The sequence below is a fragment of the Xyrauchen texanus genome, chromosome 50 (genome assembly GCF_025860055.1).
Source record: "Xyrauchen texanus isolate HMW12.3.18 chromosome 50, RBS_HiC_50CHRs, whole genome shotgun sequence".
NCBI classification, from domain to species: domain Eukaryota; kingdom Metazoa; phylum Chordata; class Actinopteri; order Cypriniformes; family Catostomidae; genus Xyrauchen; species Xyrauchen texanus.
This window is the reverse complement of record NC_068325.1, coordinates 14,094,332-14,112,415: the sequence shown is the minus strand read 5'-3', so window position 1 is coordinate 14,112,415 and position 18,084 is coordinate 14,094,332. Positions and strand designations below refer to the sequence as shown.

Sequence of the window (18,084 nt, the reverse complement as noted above, 5' to 3'; positions counted from 1 at the left end):
AGGCGGTCGGCAGTGAGCCCCTCCCCACTCGCGGTCGGCGGTCTTAAACCCTGCCGTGTTTCAGCGGCGGTAGGCGACTCCTGTGCCCCTGGCAGCGGCCCTGACCGCACCAGGCGGTCGGCTAGGAGCCCCTTCTCCCCTCGTGGTCGGCGGCCATCGTCCTCTTTCAGGCGGCTAGGCTCCTCGTCCCCCAGCAGATGGCTACGGCTGCTCCATTGGGGCGAGAACTCTACTACGGCATATCCCTCCTCCTTCCCGGGCTTCGGCAGTATAAAGGGATCAATGGAAAGGAGGAGGCGAGAACCGGCTTGATAATATAAATAATGGTTTAATGATAAACTTAAAAGAAGACACGAACACATACATGACGGACATGTCCGCTAACGATCTCTCTCTCCCGCACAATCCCCTGCAGTCGACCTTTATACCTCAGAGGCTTGATTAGCCTAATACGGGACCGGGTGTGTATGATCACGACCCGGCCCCGCCCTCCGCCCTGCCACAATGTCTTTCATAGCTCAGGAAGCTTGGAAATGTAGTTTTTACCAAGTTGATCACATCTTAAATCTGTTAATGACATCACAATTTTATAGACAAAATCCTCCCCTAGAGTGACTGAAAAAGCGATTTTAACACACTAAAATCATGTTAACACACACATTGTTTATGTCTTGTTGCAATACATTTATGAATTGGCCCCATTGTAAGTACCTCACTGTAACCATGATTTTTGCTTCTTTTAAAGAAAAGAAAGGACGAAATCAACATTATGCCACAGATGCTGACAACTGAGATTAACTTGTAATGAAACCTGAATATTAGGCAATTACAGCACAAGGTGAATATTTGCTTTTCTCATCAATCTTCTTTTCCTTATCCATCAATCTTTCTTCTAATTTAGTGCTGGAAGTAGCATGTATGTTCACCTTGAATAATGACTGCCAACTTTTGTGTGAGCAGAGGCAGAAATCCTTTGCTTGTAGTTGTAAGTGAATAAATGACACACGACTGCATTTTCACTTTATAACGGAAGCAGCTGAGCATATTGTGCAAATGTTTTGCTCCTAAATGGTTTAATTACGAGTCCTGTTAATATTGATGCAGGAAATTCTGGTGCGGAGGCTTGCCCAAAACAGGGAACGGTGCAGACACATCACTAATAGCTCCAGAGCAAGCCTTGTGGCACATCAAATGGCATTCGGAATAATTGATTGGCTGTGAATACCGTATCAGCCAACAACATGCAAAAAGGAATCCCATCCATAAATGATCCTTTGTGCAATGATTTTCAACACAAAACAATAACTGAAAAAAGGCTTCTTCATGCTTGGTGTATTACACAAGGGCCACATACACACTGCAGCTAAATACGGTTGTCATTCTAACTGTGCTTTATTGTGTTCTGTACACACAGAGTTTGGCTATTTACCAGTATAACACCTACAACCGAATTAACTCCAGACAACCTCTGCACGCCAAATAAAATCTCATTGCATTTGCTCAAATAAGGCCATAATAATAAGGCAAATAAGAATTTAAATTTTAAATTCTAGTTTAAACCAATTGCATCAAATTTGTAGAAATTGTAATCATTGTGTCTATGTTGGTTTAACAAATATTTTGTGAAAAATGTTGCATAGTGAGGATGTCTTCAAAAATAATGCCATAAATCGTTTTCATTTATCACTTAATGTCATACAAAGTCCAGTAAACATAAAAAAGCTAAATCAATATTCTGTGTGACCACTTTTGCCTTCAAAACAGCACCAATTCTCCTAGGTACACCTGGAAACAGTTTTTCTTGGTTGTTGGCAGATGGGATTTTCCAAGCTTCTTGGAGAACTCACCACAGTTCTTCTGTCTATTTCGGCTGTCTCAGTTGTTTCTGTCTCTTTATGTAATCTCAGACTGATATGATATTCAGTGTGGGGTTTTGTGGGGGCCATGACATCTTTACAGGGCTCCCTGTTCTTCTATTCTAATCTTTTATATTCGCAAAATTAATGTTTGGGAGTCTAACATTTATATGACCTATTTACACACTAAAGCTGAAGATATAAATAACCATCTTAAGACAAATGATTTTGTGAAACATCTTATGTGCCTAAGAATTTTGCACAGTACTGTACATCTTCCAGATGTAAACACATACATCAACTTGTGCTATCAAGGAATAGTTTGAACAGGTCTAAACTTTATTCATTTGTTTCTATATTAGCTTCAAATTAAGGATGGTTTATAAGAAATGGACAGGATGAGAGTCTAAATAGCTGATAACACGTTACCTGGAATGTAGCCTTGTTCTTTATGAATTGAGGACGAAATGGGCCAAATTCAGTACATTTTGGTGTGTTTATTTCTGTACTCTTCACAAACTAGCCTTGCGTTCCACGCAGAAGCAGAGGAGTGACACGGACATCTAGCGGTATAAAAGGCAGTTGCGCATGTCACTACTCGATCCGTACAGGAAACACGATTAGTACTGCGCATGTGCGAAAACTCATGACAGCGCACATTGAATCCGACATGCCTCCATGTTGCCCACAGTTCAAAGGTCGACGAAAAGATGGCAGCGTCATTGATTTGTAACCAGACGCAAAGCAGGTAGGGGAAGCGTGGGTTAACAACATATAAACACGTGCCTCGTTTCATATTACATATATTTGTTATGTAATGCGCATTATTAGCTGTATTATTTTAGTGGGTTCCACAAATGTATATGTCGTTTTTGTCATACAGGGTGAGCTCTGTGCTGAACAGAGATGTCAAGCAATTCGGTAAAAAGTTTATGTTCGATTCCAATGAGGAGACGTGCTGGAATTCTGACCAGGTAATACTGCACAGCCGGATGCGTGCTTTAACGTTGCCTTAAAAATACTTGTCGTTTTCCACTGTATTTATTATGTTTATGTGCTCTACTAGGGAGAATCCCAGTGGGTTATCGTGGAGTTCCCACAGGCTGTGAAAGTATCAGAACTCAGACTACAATTCCAAGGAGGATTTTCAGGGAAATCTTGCAGATTAAAAGGTCTTTGTCAACACAAACAAAATTTCTTATGACTGTTATCATAACCTTTTCAACACATACTGTACCATGAACTTCGAGGTTGTTCACCAAGACGTCTATTTGATGTGTATGTGTTTACATCTGTAAAACTTATTTTTTTTTTATGTTGTTTGCTCATCTGCAATACGTCTAATAATATCCCAGATGCAGACATACATCTACGAGATGTCTGTATTAGATCTTTTCATCTGGAAAGCATCACAATCTAACAAACATCTTAAAGATCAGATTTACAAATATTCTTAATCATAAACATCTCCAAGACATCATCTGTATGTCTTATTGACATCCGAGAGGAAACAACTTACAGATGTATTGCAGAGGAGCAAACCAAAAAAAAAAAGTCTTGCAAGAGTCTTCCAGGTGTAAACGCCCTCATAAAATAGACGTCTGGGTGATGTATGTCTTGGATGTCAATAAGATGTTCAGCAGATGTTAAGTAGATTCTGATGCTTTCCAGATGAAAATCTCTGTGACATCTGGAAGATTTTTTTCCCATCTGCAGATGTTTCCGCTCCGATGTCAATAAGACATTCAGCAGTTGTCTGAGGCCTTCTTGTAAATCTGCTCTTTAAGATGACTATCAGTAGTTAAATGCCCTCTCCCACGCAGCATTGCGAAGTAGTGGAGTCAGACATTTTATTCAAAATATTTATTCATTATATTAATGTACGTTTATTACTAATAATAACTTTTTTTTTTTACTTGGCTGTTTATTAAATAATGTAAACTTTATTTTTCTTAACTATATGGAGATTTAATGTTCTTTATATTTGTCATTGCTGATTCGATCGCCATTCATGATGTTTTATGGAATTGGTTAATTCCTTCATAAAAGTAGCACACAGTCTTGTACCTTTTTTAATTATTTGTATTTATTATTTTGCTTCAAATTACATATGTATGATTCATCTCTGGGCTGAAGGGCTTGTCTTACAACTCCAAAGATAGGACACGTACAACTCCGATGTCTGTTTTTGATTTTTTTCATCTGGAAAGCATCACAATATAATTAAAATCTGCTTAACATTTTAAAAAGATCAGATTTACAAACATTATAAATCATAAACATCTCAAAGACATCTGTGGAATGTCTTATTGACATCTGAGAGGAAACATCTTTTAGACCTATTGCAGAGGAGCAAACAATACGTCTTCCAGGTGTAAACACGCACAAAATAGACGTCTGAGTGATGTACATGTGCTATCATCAACTTCATCTAAATATTCTTCTACAGGAGGTGATAAAGAGGATTTTAAACCTATTTTAGATTTCTATCCAGAGGACAACAACTGTCTACAAATATCCTTCTACGTGTTTCTACTGAAATATACAATATTTAGCTTTACAAATTGCTACTGCCATTATGTAATATGGAATTATCTGCAATGACTGTCAGCTGAACAAAGTCAGTGAGCATTTTCAGTTCAATGTCTTTTTAAAATTAGCTTTCCTCTCCATTCCAGGCCAAAGTCTTGTATCTATCCCAAGCTTATCAAATCCTTGATTCTTCACCCACAGTTTTCCCATTCAAGATGCCCCTTTGGTGCAGAGACTTAAAATAGTGTTTGAGAACAGTGCTGACTTTTTTGGAAGAATAATTGTTTACACTTTGGATATCCTGGGGGAAAAGGTTTTGTAATGTTTTGAGAAAAGGATTAAAAAGGAAGAAGAGGAGGGAATGCCAACCACTTTTTTCCGCTTGGTGATGGAGAGATTGTGTTCACCTCTGGACCTGGAATTTATTCCCACCTACTGATGATACATTTTCTCATCACATCCATTGTACTACAGAGGTTTTGAATATATTCACATGCCTTTTCAGGTCAACACAGATTGTGGTCTGGAATTTGTATTTCTTTTATCTTTCTCTCATTTTAAATTACACTGATCAATTTTTTAAGATTAGAGTTGAAACCAGGGCCTTTAAAGAGCAGTCTTGTGCTTCTGATACGGAAACTGGTCCCCAAAACCGTTTAAGAATGTGTTCCTCAAGAAGTTTTTGCACTGCAAAAGAATTGGTAGATTCAACAATCCAGTACTGATGTATTTTCTTATCTTCAACACATAAATCAAAGTGGTTAATTTGTTTTCAGTGTGATGATTGATACTTGCCTTTTTTGTGGCCCAGTGCAACAGCAAGAGCTACAGGGCTATATCAAGAGTGCTTCAAATGTGATATCTGTCCCACATCCTATATATAGTTACTTTAATTTCTCATCAAAGGCACAATCAATGAATGACAAATTTAAAATAATTACTTAAGAGAGCTTCAATGCATTTCATGTGATTACCCCAAACTGCGTAGAGAAGGTGTCCCAACATTCTGTTTTAGAAAGCCAGGATGATTGTGAATCTTTAAGACTGTTTCATTTTTATTTATTTTTTGGTTTATTTTTATTATTAATATTTACATAATGTAAAACAATGAAATTATACATACCCAATCATAGGAGTCAACGTCCTGTTTTAAGAGAACATTGACAATATCTGCAAACCCCCCCCCCAGCACTGGCCAAAGAAAAGGCACTTTCTCGTTCCCAAGCTATTGTTTTTGGATTGGCTCCCTGATTGAATAAAACAATAAAACACTTTTTCAACTCATTAAACTGCTATAATATCAGTGTCTTCCTCACTTTCTGTAGAAGAAACTCCACCATCATTATTTCTCCAAATGCAGCAGCACACATCAGTGGTGTGAAACCCCACTTGTCTTGATGGTTTAACACGGAGTCATCTACGAGAGCAACCATACACCTATACATTCACTGATCACTTTATTAGGTACACTTATAAACTTACTCATGCGATTATCTAATCAGCGAATCATGTGGCAGCAATGCATAAAATCATGCCTATACGGGTCAGGAACTTCAGTTAATGTTCACCAAAAAAAAATTATCTCGATGATTGAGCATGGCATGATTGTTGTTGCCAGATGGGCTGGTTTTAGTATTTCTGTAACTGCTGATCTCCTGGGATTTTCACAAACATCTTGAGAGATTACTCCAAATGGTCCCAAAAACATCCAGTGAGCGGCCATTCAGTGGATGGAAACACCTTGCTGATGAAAGCGGTCAACTGAGAATGCCCAGATTGGTTCGAGTTGACAGAAATGCTATGGTAACTCAGATAACCACTCTGTACAATTGTAGCGCAGAATAGCATCTCAGAATGCATAACACTTTGAACCTTGAGGCAGATGGTTTACAATAGCAGAAGACCACGCCGGGCCATAGCGTTCCTATTAAAGTGCTCAGTGAATGTATTTCATCTATTGTGTAAGCAACATTTAAACAGTGGTTTCTTCAGTTTAATGGAAAGTGCCATCGGTACCTTTGACTAGATGTGTCTCTACTTGTGCAATCTCTCATTATACATTTTTGTCATATGAAATCCGCAATTACAAAAATGACGTACTGATACTCTAATATACACTAATTGGCCACTTTATTAGGCACACCTGTAGATCTACTTATTCATGCTATTTTCTAATGAGCCAATTATGTGGCATAGGGGTCAGGAGGATCTTCAGTTAATGTTCACATCAATCATCAGAATGGGAGAAAACACTATGGTACCAAACTATGGTATTCGGCCAGTTATGGTTAATAGGCTATGTACATTTTCTGTAGGAACTGAACAAAAGTTCTGCTGTGCTGGAGATGGCGGACTCATTATCAAAGTTGCGGGTTGGACTGTGACCTCATTCCCACAATGTTTATTAATCAGAGTGGTCGAGAATGCAGTCTCGTCAAGTCTTTTTCCATATCTGACCATTTCACCTGCATTAAAAAGCACACAATGAGAAAATATAGAGTTTAAGTAAAACTAGTCAAGGTAATCTCAAACTATAATGTATAATTCTGGATACTGAATGTCAATATCAAATCAAATGGGTAACTTGCCTGCGATTCTTTTCAATTTATGCACCCAGATATCTTAAGAGTAGGCTATTGTCGGGTTTTTTTTATCACACTTAATGGCTTGTAAGATCGTTTACTGCTTTTATTTCCTGATTCGTTTGTAAAAGTTAAATGGGATACACGAATGTGTCAACACGCGCATGACACATATGTTTCATGGGTCATATATCATAGTATGAAACCGTACAGTACTTTTATGACAATATTTATTCGACTTTTGCCAGCAATATTTAATTTCATCCCGGTTGAAAAAAATATTTTTAAGTGGCTAGGCACGATTTATGAGGCCCCTGTTTCATTCCGGAGGATATTTTGGTTGCACGTGCCAAGGGAAACAGCACGGCGGCGCTTTGATAATACCGGAGGAAAATTATATCGAGCATTTGTTTTTTATATATATTTTGATCAAATGGACGATCAAGAAATGCAATTGAAAGTAAAACGAGGTACAATGGTTAGATTTAAATTTCTGATGTGTGTTGGCACATACACATTTTGTAAATATAATGTGATTGCATCATATTTGATCAATAATCGTTATCCTTTTTCTTAATATTTAAAATTTGCATTGATCAGACAGTTAATCAAATAATACCAAAGTGGTACAATATTTAAATGTTTATTTGTAATAACATGATTTGTGATCACAGTCGAATCAGTGTAATGATCCTAAAGAAAATGTATTGATTATCGTTTTATTTATCTGTCCTTCAGTGACTGATAAATTCACAGAGAGTATGTATGTGTTGGCCAATGAACCGTCTATAGCGTTGTATAGATTACAAGAGCATGTCAGGAGGTCCTTACCAGAGCTGGTGCAACACAAGGTATATTAACTGGTACTTCAATGTTATTCAGTAATGTTGTTTTGCCTACTAATTACAGAGAAAGACATTTTGACCCTCTTAAAATTGTTTTTATTGTTTATTATGAAATATATTTGTAATGATTTATATTAAATGTACTAAATATTGAAGTTGAACCTCCAAGTATGGTTGTGGTATAGGAAATGTGACACTTTAAAAATGATATGATATAGTGTGCAAATTATTTCCCTTTTGTTTGTAGACTGACATGCAGAGTTGGGAGGAACAAAGCCAAGGAGCGATATACTCTGTTGAATATGCATGCAGGTAAGATTGGCCTTAAATAAACCGTGACTTTAGTATTTATAAATACTGTGGTAGCTTATTTATTTTAAATGTTTTCTACTTATTTGCATTAAACAGGGACTTTAAGTATAAATACTTTTGTTTTAAATATGTTTTCTTGTTGCATTCAATAAACAAATATTTTAGTATTTATACATTTTTCTCTTATGATTTAGCATTAAATAAACAGTGACTTTAGTGCTTATGGATATTTTAGTATTTCTATTTATAAATACTTTACTAAAATAGTTATACAAATACTATAAATATTATTTATATGTATACATACTTAAATATTTAGATATATCATGTAAATATATTTACTTCTTGCATTGAATAAACTGGGACTTCTGTATTTTTAAATACTTTAATATTTATAGTATTATCAATATTTTAGTATTTATATTTGTAAATACTTTGTGTAAACTATAAATCTGTTTACTTGTGATTTGCATTGAATAAGCAGGGATTTCAGTATTTATAAATGCTTTAGTGTTATTTTTGCAGTGTGCTTTCTTATGAGTTGTATTAAATAAACCGGGTCTTGTATTTATAAATATATATTTTAACATGGTTTCTTATGTGTCATGTCTTTCTCTGTGTTGTCAGTGCCGTTAAAAGTATGACAAATAGTAGCCAGTATTTCAAGAACATAGACGGACTGCTCCGGCAAGCAATCTCACTAAAGGAACAGATCAGCAACTCACAGGGACGCAGGTAGAGGACATGAGTTCATATTACTGTACTGGCCATAACAACATTAGAGTCACCATCCATGAACATTGATTGGCCTGTTTCGATATTTCAAAACTGTTGTATCAGTTACTAGTCTGCATAAATGGACCCATTAAACACATATTGTTTTCAAAAAGGCATGTTTTAAACATTGTGATGCATTCTCATTCTTGCTTTTCTCATATGTACTTCACATCAAATAGTTTTGCTACTTCACTGCTTTCACTTTTTCAGTAGCTTGATGTATCAATTTTATTGCTAAATTTCAGTGTGACATTATTTTGGAATTCTTTCATTTTTCTTTGATTGTTTGCTTCATTTCTTTCTGTTTCTAAACATGCATGCTGCTTCAGTGGTGTGAAATCTGCAATTAATCCAAATGAGACACCCACACATGCTTCAGTCACTCCACCTTGACTCATGGAAATCTTTTGCCAAGGTTGGTGTTTCTTTAGGCATTTTTCTAGGTTAAGCATGCAATAAACAAAATTGCCAGTCCATCTGTTCTTCAGATTTAAAAAAAAACTTGACATGCTATTTAAGTATGTAATAGACATATAAGAGACATTACAATTGCCAGTTTGTACTCAGCCTCATGTTTAATTGAATTACTATGTGGTATGTGGAATTTAAGTGTCATGTTTCAACTCCTATTAATTTGTATACTTTAATTTGTCTGTAGAAATCACAGGTACTACATTGCATTGAATATAAAAAACTCCTTCATCTTGCGTCTTTTTAGTAAATAAAAAGAACTGTATCTTGTAACAAATCTACAATAATAATTCAACAGTAGTTTGAAAATATTATCTTGTATTTTAACAGTTAGTGTACGTGGTTTGCAAACACTTGTTTTATATTAGCTGTACAAAAAAATATAGTCAGATTTTCACATTTTGCTTTCAATTTCAATTGGCTGTCAGAATCTAAGGCAATTCACTTAAGATATATTTTACAAAATGTTTGTGGTGCCTGTTTTTGAATGGGCACGTTCAACCTGGTCTCATAGCAACATGTTACTATACATTTTTTCTAAATACATTTTACATGGCTTGTACGTATCACAGCAGTTTCTTGGTGAAATGAACACTAGAGCTGCTACAACAGCAATGACTGTTTTTGACGAGTGTAACGGCAGATTACCAGTTTAAGCACACTCTCTTTTAACCCTGTCCCTCACAAAATACTAACTTATGACATCAAAACACTTTTACAAATATATTTTAATGTTTGGAATACATTAACAAGCTTGTTTAGTGCAATCAAATTGTAGTGTTACACTTGCACAGGACTGAGTACGTAGTCCTGTAGAGCATGCAAGTGTGCATGTGAGCCGAATTTAGTCATAGAAGCACCACAAAATGTGGTTTTTCTTATCACATTTGCATTTTAAGACACTATCTTTTAGGGTAGGGAGGTAGGATCTGTTGAAAGTCAATTGAGCATTAACCTTAAATCCTCATCGCTTTAAGCCCCACTCAGCGGACATTTATCTAGGAACTTTCGCAATACATCTAAGGAACCTATTTAATATCATTTTGCAAAACTATCGCCACAGATCAGGGTCTACGTGATCTATATATATATATGTATATATACCCACATGTCGTATAATGTCCATCTTGACACCATTCATACTAATGTGGAATCCTTGACCGTGGCCTTGCATGCTAGTACAGATCTCATCTCGCTGTTGACCCCGTTCCAGGGATTCACCTGGGCATGAAACAGGCCCGATTCAGTTGAAAGGGTCCGGTGCGTTTGGCCACTCCCGTCACCGCTATAACTAGAGTGAATGTGAGGCCCATTGGATGGTGGATACTCTGTTTTCTGTTTAGTGTTCTGCTCAATGTTGCTGAAATGCCTGTGCAGACTGGCTAAGCCGTGCTGCCTCCACGGACTGTCTGTAAGGCTTAAGTTCGACGTACGAATTCCAGCACTGCTTTCAGGGTAATTTTGGTACATGGTGTGGGCCTGTTCATCTCTGAAGTGTTTGGCTGTGTGTGCGGCCTGTATTAAGCAGTGAATAATGACAAGTAGCAGGATGAGCACACCGGAAGAGAGAACGCACATGCTGGCTATTCCAGTCTCAACTTCAAACACCAGCAACATGTAAATGGACATGGCTGTGAAAGAAAAAGACAAATCAGAGTCAATAAATGGAGATTGTGTATGATTCAATCATAATATGTTTTTGAATATACACTGCTATATTTTGTTTCAACAGGAAAAGAGCTTTGGATCCTTGCACAGTTAAGGATGGAGGAGAAAAGCACAGCTCTGGGATATAAACCGATGCACTCGCTTGCACAATGAAGTAATTTTAGTGTACCCTCCTCATATTGATGACTGTGAGGCCAGAAACATACTTTGCAAGTACGCAAATGCAAGCACTTTGCTGACGCTTTGCTAACGTGTGGTTCAGTTGAACGAACATAACGTGCGTTTTTGCGTTACTGGCGCTACACAAACCTCAGTACTCAAGGGGGCGATAGTTACCTTTAAAAGTTTTATATTAGTCAGATAAGTTGTTATTAATATATTGATTTCACCAGCTCAGTAATGTTGTCCTCAAACTGTTGCTACATAGAAGTTCCAGCTAATTTCCACTATAGCGCCCCTTGTGGCAACGTTTAGATTGCAATGCACAATTGTGTTTGTGTTATGAATTGCGGTCTGACTTAATTTGGAATGCAACGACACAAGAAATCCAGCTTGCGTTGCTAGAAGCGTCTGCCTTCACGTAGTTGCGTAGAGTTTGTTTCAGCCTTATGAAGCCTTGGTTAAAAACAAGGTCTTTTTTTTTTTTTATCATGTTTCCCATTTAGGCATAAAAGACATCAGGATGGATAAATATATTTATAAGCTGTTTTGAAATGCAAGGTTTTTTGGTTACACATTGTGCACACAATGAATCATGTACAGTTTAATGTAACTATGCTCCACAAATATCTGTAATCATTAAACCTTTTTTATTACATTATGTATGTGGTTGGTCATCATTTAATTACCCTCACAACTGTATTTAAAAAAAAAAAAATTATGTACAGTAGGTCTACATACTTACCAGCTAAATAAACTGACACTCCAAGGCAAAAAAGCCCAATGGCCACGTGCCGGACAGCCCTGCTATCCAAAAGAAACCAATCAGCCCTTGGAGTACAAACAAAGAAGTGAAATTGTGATTTCAAACTTTTATCCACTTGAATAAAACAAGTTTAAAGGGATAGTTCACACAAAAATGAAAATTCTCATCATTTACTCAACCTTATTTCTTCTGCTGAGTACAAATTAAGATTTTTTTAGAAGAGTATTATAGCTCTGTATTTCCATACAATGCAAGTGAATGTTGGCCAGATCTTTGAATGTCCAAAAAGCACAAAGGCATCATAATCTACAAGACTCCAGAGGTTTAATCCATGTCTTTCGAAGCGATCCATTCTGTTTTGGGTGAGAACAGACCAAAATTTAACTCAATTTGCTCTATAAATCTTGACATCAGCTTTCTCCTGGTGATTATGATTTCAACATTGATTACTCTTCCTAGCTCCATCTAGTGCTCTGCACATACATGAAGCGCAAGAAAATGTAATCAAGCTTGAAATGTAAAGTGAAAAGGAGTTATATTTTGGTCTCTTCTCACCCAAAAGCAATAAGATTTCTTCAGAAAACATTGATTTTAAACCACTGGAGTAGTATGGAATCCGTTAATGCTGCCTCAGTGTTTTTTGGACCTTCAACATTTTGGACCCCATTAACTTGCATTTTATGGACCTACAGCGCCGAGATATTCTTCTAAAAATCTTTGTGTTCTGCAGAAGAAAGTCAAGCATATCTGGGATGGCATGATAATTTTCATTTTTGGGTGAACTATCCCTTCAAGGAGCAAGATACTGTCTACACTTTTAATTTGTGGGGAATAATTGGTTGTTTATACATTTACATTTATGCATTTGACAGACGCTTTTATCCAAAGCCTCTTACAGTGCACTTATTACAGGGACAATCCCCTCGGAGCAACCTGGAGTTAAGTGCCTTGCTCAAGTACACAATGGTGGTGGCTGTGGGTATCGAACCAACAACCTTCTGCTTACCAGATCAGTGCTTTAGCCCACTACACCATACTATACCTAAATAGATAGAAGAACTGTGGTGAATTCTCCAAGAAGCTTGGAAAATCCTATCTAGGTGTATTTATAAGAGAATTGGTGCTGTTTTAAAGGCAAAGGTGGCCACACCAAATATTCATTTAGCATTTTTTTTATATATTTACTGGATTTGGATGATAATTAATAAAGGAAAACTAATAATGGCATTATTTTTTGTAAGACATCCTCACTATCCAACATTTTTCACAAGTGCTTGCACCGTATCGTACAGTGGCCCCATATTTTTTTAATGTATGAATGTCATTGCATCCAACTTTTGTTTGGCTATTTGTGCCAAGACCAAATGATCCCACGGTAATTTTTAATGGATAAAGTTCCCCTCAAATTCACACAGCAGCTCTTGTTTTGTCATTTAAAACCTAACAAACTTCTTTTAGTGAAATGTTTTGCTTAAAATGTGCTTTTGCTATCTTTAACATCAAGGCACTTGAATCAATTTAAGATCTAAAGCAATGACCAAGTGTCCAAACAGTTTTTGGGGTACACTGTACACAGATTTTTAATTGGTTGATGCACAACATAGTCAGCTTCTCCATTTACCTTTGTGTATCTTGTTCCTCTCTGCACATTTCAGAAGTGAAATAACTGTTGAGCAGACACACGACAACAGAGCTCAAGTTGAGCGTCAGAGACAAGACTGAGAGGACTGGAGAAACAGGCATCAACACCGCCGTAATCTCACTCGACATGAAAGAAAGCGACTTCTTAATTACAGCCTGTTGCGTTTGCAGCTGAAAAATCAAAATGACCGATAATATGGACATAATAGCGGATAAAATTCCTAAAACGGCGAGCACCATGAGAGAACTCTGACTGTAGGAATGCGTCATCACCAATTGCGAATGTTTGTCCCATAAAAGTGTTGCTGTAAAAGAAGAGTTGGTACACAAACACAGCACAAACGTTTCCCGCTTTACCTCTCCGTTTGGTCTATTTACTGCTTTTTAGATATATTATTGAATTTTTTTGCCACGTAAACGATGCACGAGAGGCTTGCTTTGGAATGCGCGTGCGCTCGCGCTGTGTTGTTGTTCAGACTGGGCATGTGATCTACTTTAAATCCCCCAGATTTAAAACTTCTCATGCAACAAAATACTTTTTATTTGGATTAATTTGCCTAAACAATGCCCGCAACATAATGGGAAGGAGCATAATAAAATGGGATCCTTTTTTTCCTCTGTCCAGAACATTCAACAGGTGTAAACACGAGGAAAAATCTAAAACTGACACCCCTTTTGGTAGTACATGACAAAATCATCATAAATGAGGATGCAAATGCATAGTTTTAGTAAATGTAGTAGCAATTCATATTGTAGTAGCAATCAATATTGCTTTTTACAATAGCCATTAATATTACATTTTAAAAGTGAGTTTGCACTTGTAATCAATGAAAATGACCAGATTTTCCAATTATTCTCTTTAAATGTCACATATTCTGATCTTGATTGATTCTGTTTTAAACCAAACAATAGCACAGCTCAAGCTGTAAAGATCATAGCTGATTCTAGGCCAGACATTAAATCAAGTTAATTCTCCAAAGAAATGCATAATGCACTTTAAATGCATATGCACAAAGAGAATTATTCAACAGGGTCCATCTTGACCAAATGACACAGATCACCCTAATGGTGACTTCACACAAAACAGCTATTTGCAACAAAGCAGCATGAAAAAAAAAATATTACAAAAATGCTAAAACCTAAAACCTTAATTGCAACTATTATTAATATTAAATTGAAACTTCCCTTTAACTAAGGAAACATGATGTGTTTAATCACAAAGCAAATTTTGTACTCAAAAGTGATTAACACTTAAAATCATAAGTCTGTGTATTTTGTAAGATAAATATGTTCAATGAACCCAAAACCTGAAATTTCAAGTAATGACAACTTTAGGGTTTACAGTGTACAAACATAAAAGTAAAATCTTTGTAGCATCTGTTGTAGCCACATATGTTGTGCTTAATCAAATATTATATGTAACTGTACAGTGTATAGCCACATAATAACACCCATCTTGATACCATAATATAGTGGATTTAAAACCCCCATTTTAAAAACTTTTTCATGCAACAATGGACATAATTAGCCCTAAACAAAGTGATTTATTACTCTTCCAATACTTATTTGGCAATCCAAAAGACATATATTAACTTCTCCCTAATGTAATGAGCATGTAAATCACTAAAAAGTTTAAAAGTGGCCCAGATTGTAGTAGAGATAATTATAAAAATGTAAATGAATGTATATTAAAAAAATAAGGATGCTTAAAATATTAACCTGAAGCAATGTTCAGGAACAATGTTACATTATTTTGATATTGATTTGACTTTTTTACTATCAATCTCCACTTTCACTTTCACATTCTACATAGTAGAATGTATTTGATGAGTCACATTCATCGTGCATATCGCCGCCTACTTGGCAGGGAGGATAATTGATAGTAAATAGGATTAAATATTTAACTGTTTCTCACCAACTCTTATCATTTCACGTCTGAAGATATAGATTTAACCACTGGCATCATATGGATTACTTTTATGCTGCCTTTATGTGCATTTTGAAGCTTCAGCATTTTTCTCTCCATTCACTTGCATTGTGAGGACCTACAGAGCTGAAATATTGTTCTAAAAATCTTTGTTTGTGCACATCTGGGATGGCATGAGGGTGCGTAAATGATGAGAGAATTTTAATTTTGGGGTGAACTATCCCTTTAATAGATTGTTTCTCCAAACCATTGCATTTTGGCTTGGTTGCATGGTTTTGAAGCATTGACGCTTACCTTAACCCCGAGTGAGCAGGTGGGCTATTCTTGGTCAGAATGGGCTGATGAGAACTCAAGGTCTGTGTTTAACGCGATAAGCCTGACTCTTTAAAAAAAAGATCACCTAAAGAATTGCCTAAAAATGAACGCTGACCAGAAAGGCTATTTCTAAATCCGAGGGACTCACCACATGCACAAAACTTCAACCCACTGTTGTTGTCAAAAGCAGAAGTGAGAAGTTTCAGGAAAGCAAAAAACAAAAGAAGTTGTGTAGGCTAACTCGACACTTTCCAGAGTTTCCTTCATTTAACATGAGGCCTAGACAGTTACGTAGAGTTGTAATTAATTTACATTCGTTAACCCCCTCACTTTTTTTTATTACTTTTTAAAATTTTCTAGTTAATTTTAAATTAATTGCGATGTGACAAATGGATTTTTAAAAAGTATAAATATTAAATGAAGTCTCTATATCAATATGAGGTCATAAAAGCAGCATGCAATTGCAAAATGCTGTTTAAAACAGGATGTATACATATACCAGTCATGGAACAAACACTGGCCTGAATAAAGTATTAGTATTAGCCATATTACCAAGTGACAGGTGAATTTGCTCCAAAGTACTGTAGGATGCACAGCCTTTGGCATCAACAACAAAAGGTAGAGTATGTACAGGTCTTTCTCTCCACAACCCTATCAAGACCTGTGACATATTTTTGAGAAGAGAGACCCACTGATTTTGGCTATATGCATCCATTTTGCACAGATCAAGGCCTTTGTCTATTCTTTTGGGACTCCCAAAAGCACCGAGCTTCCTGCAGGAGGGATGCTGCACAGCAGAGGGTCTATCGGGAACATGGCAGGAGGTTGCTAATTCTTGCATCAGATGACATGCAGATTAAGGTCTCAGGAGGAAACTAAAGCCACTGTGTTCATGAGTAAATGATAGCGGTAACTACTTTATGGCATGTACAGTACACTTTATGTAAAATGGGTCACAGACTCTAGCTTTGATAAATAGTATGACAATATCAAAACAATTTATGCTTTAAATGGCAACTAGGTAGATGAACCCTCGTATACCTGTTGAGATTAAATTATGCAAGTGTTGTCCTCTGATGAGTGAACAATGGTAAAGACACTGTTTACAGAGATCTGAAGACATCCTTTACATCTAGCCTACTAAATGCAAGCATTTTACCAAGCAAACAACTCTCAGAAGACCAAAATGTATTAATTATTTAAAGCATGCAGCAATTTGTTGGTAAATGTATGAAATTATGAAGCAGATCCGATGGGCCAAAAATAATTTCATCATAGCCGATTAAGTCAAGTCCTTTTTATTTGTGCAATACACATTGTTTTAAAGCAGCTTTACAGGAAATCATGCATTAAAAAATGAAAATCAAACTGTAATATCAATAATGTCTTAAAGTGATCATTGTGTAGTTTCATTCAATATGATTGCAAAATGTGTATAGAAGTTAAATTAAATAATAATTGTATTTAGAACCCCTGTGAGCAAGCTGAACTCCATAAGATGTTGGTTAATAACCTTGGGAGAAACCAGGCTCACTGTGGGGGCCAGTTCCCCTCTGACTAACATCATGAATATAATGCCAATATTACTTACGTAAAGTACAAGTCATGGTTTTAAATTTGTAAATTAAGCATCCAGTGTTTTAAAAACTAATTTTTTTATATTTTACATTTTACGACAAATGTCTTTGAATTCCATCCTGGATTAACTGCAGAAGTTCACATAGATGCAACTGTCCTTTGTTAGTTGGCTGATGAAGTCTTTTGTTGGCAATTAAATGATAGTCTATGTATTCCATTTCAAGATTGCAGTCCATCAGTAGACAAAGGTGATGCAGGCAGAGATAAACATGATTATTTTAGACTAATTAAAGTCAGCAGTTATAGCACAACAATTTAAAAATGAGGGATCAAAATAAGTTTAATTTGTACATTTTATATCCCCAACACACATTCAGAAAAAAATATATAGCTCTTTGGATGAACTTGAATGAAATGTGGACAGTAGTTTCACATGTTTGAAATTAGTTTTCTTAACTTAAAATTATTATGTACTTTCAACACAAACACTGTGTAGAACGAACCTATTTTAATTGAGTAAACTCAACAAGATTAGCCGTATCAATGTTACTCAAATAAATCTCTTTTTTTTATTCTTCTCCCATTTTCTCCTTAATTTGGCATGCCCAATTCCCAATGTGCTCTAAATCCTCATGGTGGCGTAGTGACTCGCCTC

At 36.2% G+C, this 18,084-nt stretch overlaps 3 protein-coding genes and 1 pseudogene across 4 annotated transcripts; 2 read left to right on the top strand and 2 right to left on the bottom strand.

Moving 5' to 3' along the window:
- Positions 1–2,515: 2,515 nt before the first annotated feature.
- Positions 2,516–5,661, top strand: nr2c2ap (nuclear receptor 2C2-associated protein). The gene is made up of 5 exons (XM_052124483.1): positions 2,516–2,604; positions 2,740–2,830; positions 2,923–3,028; positions 4,306–4,371; positions 4,589–5,661. The coding sequence occupies exons 1-5, from the start codon at positions 2,567–2,569 to the stop codon at positions 4,708–4,710; spliced, it is 423 nt and encodes a 140-aa protein (XP_051980443.1). The 5' UTR covers positions 2,516–2,566; the 3' UTR covers positions 4,711–5,661.
- LOC127640997 (DNA-binding protein RFXANK-like) lies at positions 4,960–5,821 on the bottom strand (annotated as a pseudogene).
- Positions 5,822–7,323: 1,502 nt separating this feature from the next.
- On the top strand, positions 7,324–11,822 carry borcs8 (BLOC-1 related complex subunit 8). Of its 2 annotated transcripts, XM_052124484.1 has the most exons (6): positions 7,324–7,440; positions 7,709–7,821; positions 8,063–8,127; positions 8,755–8,862; positions 9,234–9,319; positions 11,108–11,822. In XM_052124484.1, the coding sequence occupies exons 1-5, from the start codon at positions 7,404–7,406 to the stop codon at positions 9,295–9,297; spliced, it is 387 nt and encodes a 128-aa protein (XP_051980444.1). In that variant the 5' UTR covers positions 7,324–7,403; the 3' UTR covers positions 9,298–9,319; positions 11,108–11,822. The 2 variants fall into 2 exon arrangements, with proteins under 2 accessions (XP_051980444.1, XP_051980445.1); XM_052124485.1 differs by lacking the exon at positions 9,234–9,319.
- tmem221 (transmembrane protein 221) lies at positions 9,329–14,035 on the bottom strand. Its single transcript, XM_052124478.1, has 3 exons — positions 13,590–14,035; positions 11,948–12,033; positions 9,329–11,006 (listed from the first exon to the last, which is right to left on the bottom strand). The coding sequence occupies exons 1-3, from the start codon at positions 13,877–13,879 to the stop codon at positions 10,513–10,515; spliced, it is 870 nt and encodes a 289-aa protein (XP_051980438.1). The 5' UTR covers positions 13,880–14,035; the 3' UTR covers positions 9,329–10,512.
- Between the last annotated feature and the right edge of the window lie 4,049 nt (positions 14,036–18,084).

What these genes read in the sequence shown, in the direction of transcription:
- nr2c2ap (XM_052124483.1), top strand. Translation starts at nt 2,567, where the DNA reads ATGGCAGCGTCATTGATTTGTAACCAGACGCAAAGCAG. An exon ending in TGTAACCAGACGCAAAGCAG is followed by an intron (nt 2,605 to 2,739) that starts GTAGGGGAAGCG and finishes TTTGTCATACAG; the next exon opens with GGTGAGCTCTGTGCTGAACA. An exon ending in CGTGCTGGAATTCTGACCAG is followed by an intron (nt 2,831 to 2,922) that starts GTAATACTGCAC and finishes GTGCTCTACTAG; the next exon opens with GGAGAATCCCAGTGGGTTAT.
- borcs8 (XM_052124485.1), top strand. Translation starts at nt 7,404, where the DNA reads ATGGACGATCAAGAAATGCAATTGAAAGTAAAACGAG. An exon ending in CAGAGCTGGTGCAACACAAG is followed by an intron (nt 7,822 to 8,062) that starts GTATATTAACTG and finishes TTTTGTTTGTAG; the next exon opens with ACTGACATGCAGAGTTGGGA. An exon ending in AGCAACTCACAGGGACGCAG is followed by an intron (nt 8,863 to 11,107) that starts GTAGAGGACATG and finishes TTGTTTCAACAG; the next exon opens with GAAAAGAGCTTTGGATCCTT.
- tmem221 (XM_052124478.1), bottom strand. Translation starts at nt 13,879, where the DNA reads ATGACGCATTCCTACAGTCAGAGTTCTCTCATGGTGCTCGCCGTTTTA. An exon ending in GAGGAACAAGATACACAAAG is followed by an intron (nt 12,034 to 13,589) that starts GTAAATGGAGAA and finishes TTGTACTCCAAG; the next exon opens with GGCTGATTGGTTTCTTTTGG. An exon ending in AGTGTCAGTTTATTTAGCTG is followed by an intron (nt 11,007 to 11,947) that starts GTAAGTATGTAG and finishes TTTCTTTCACAG; the next exon opens with CCATGTCCATTTACATGTTG.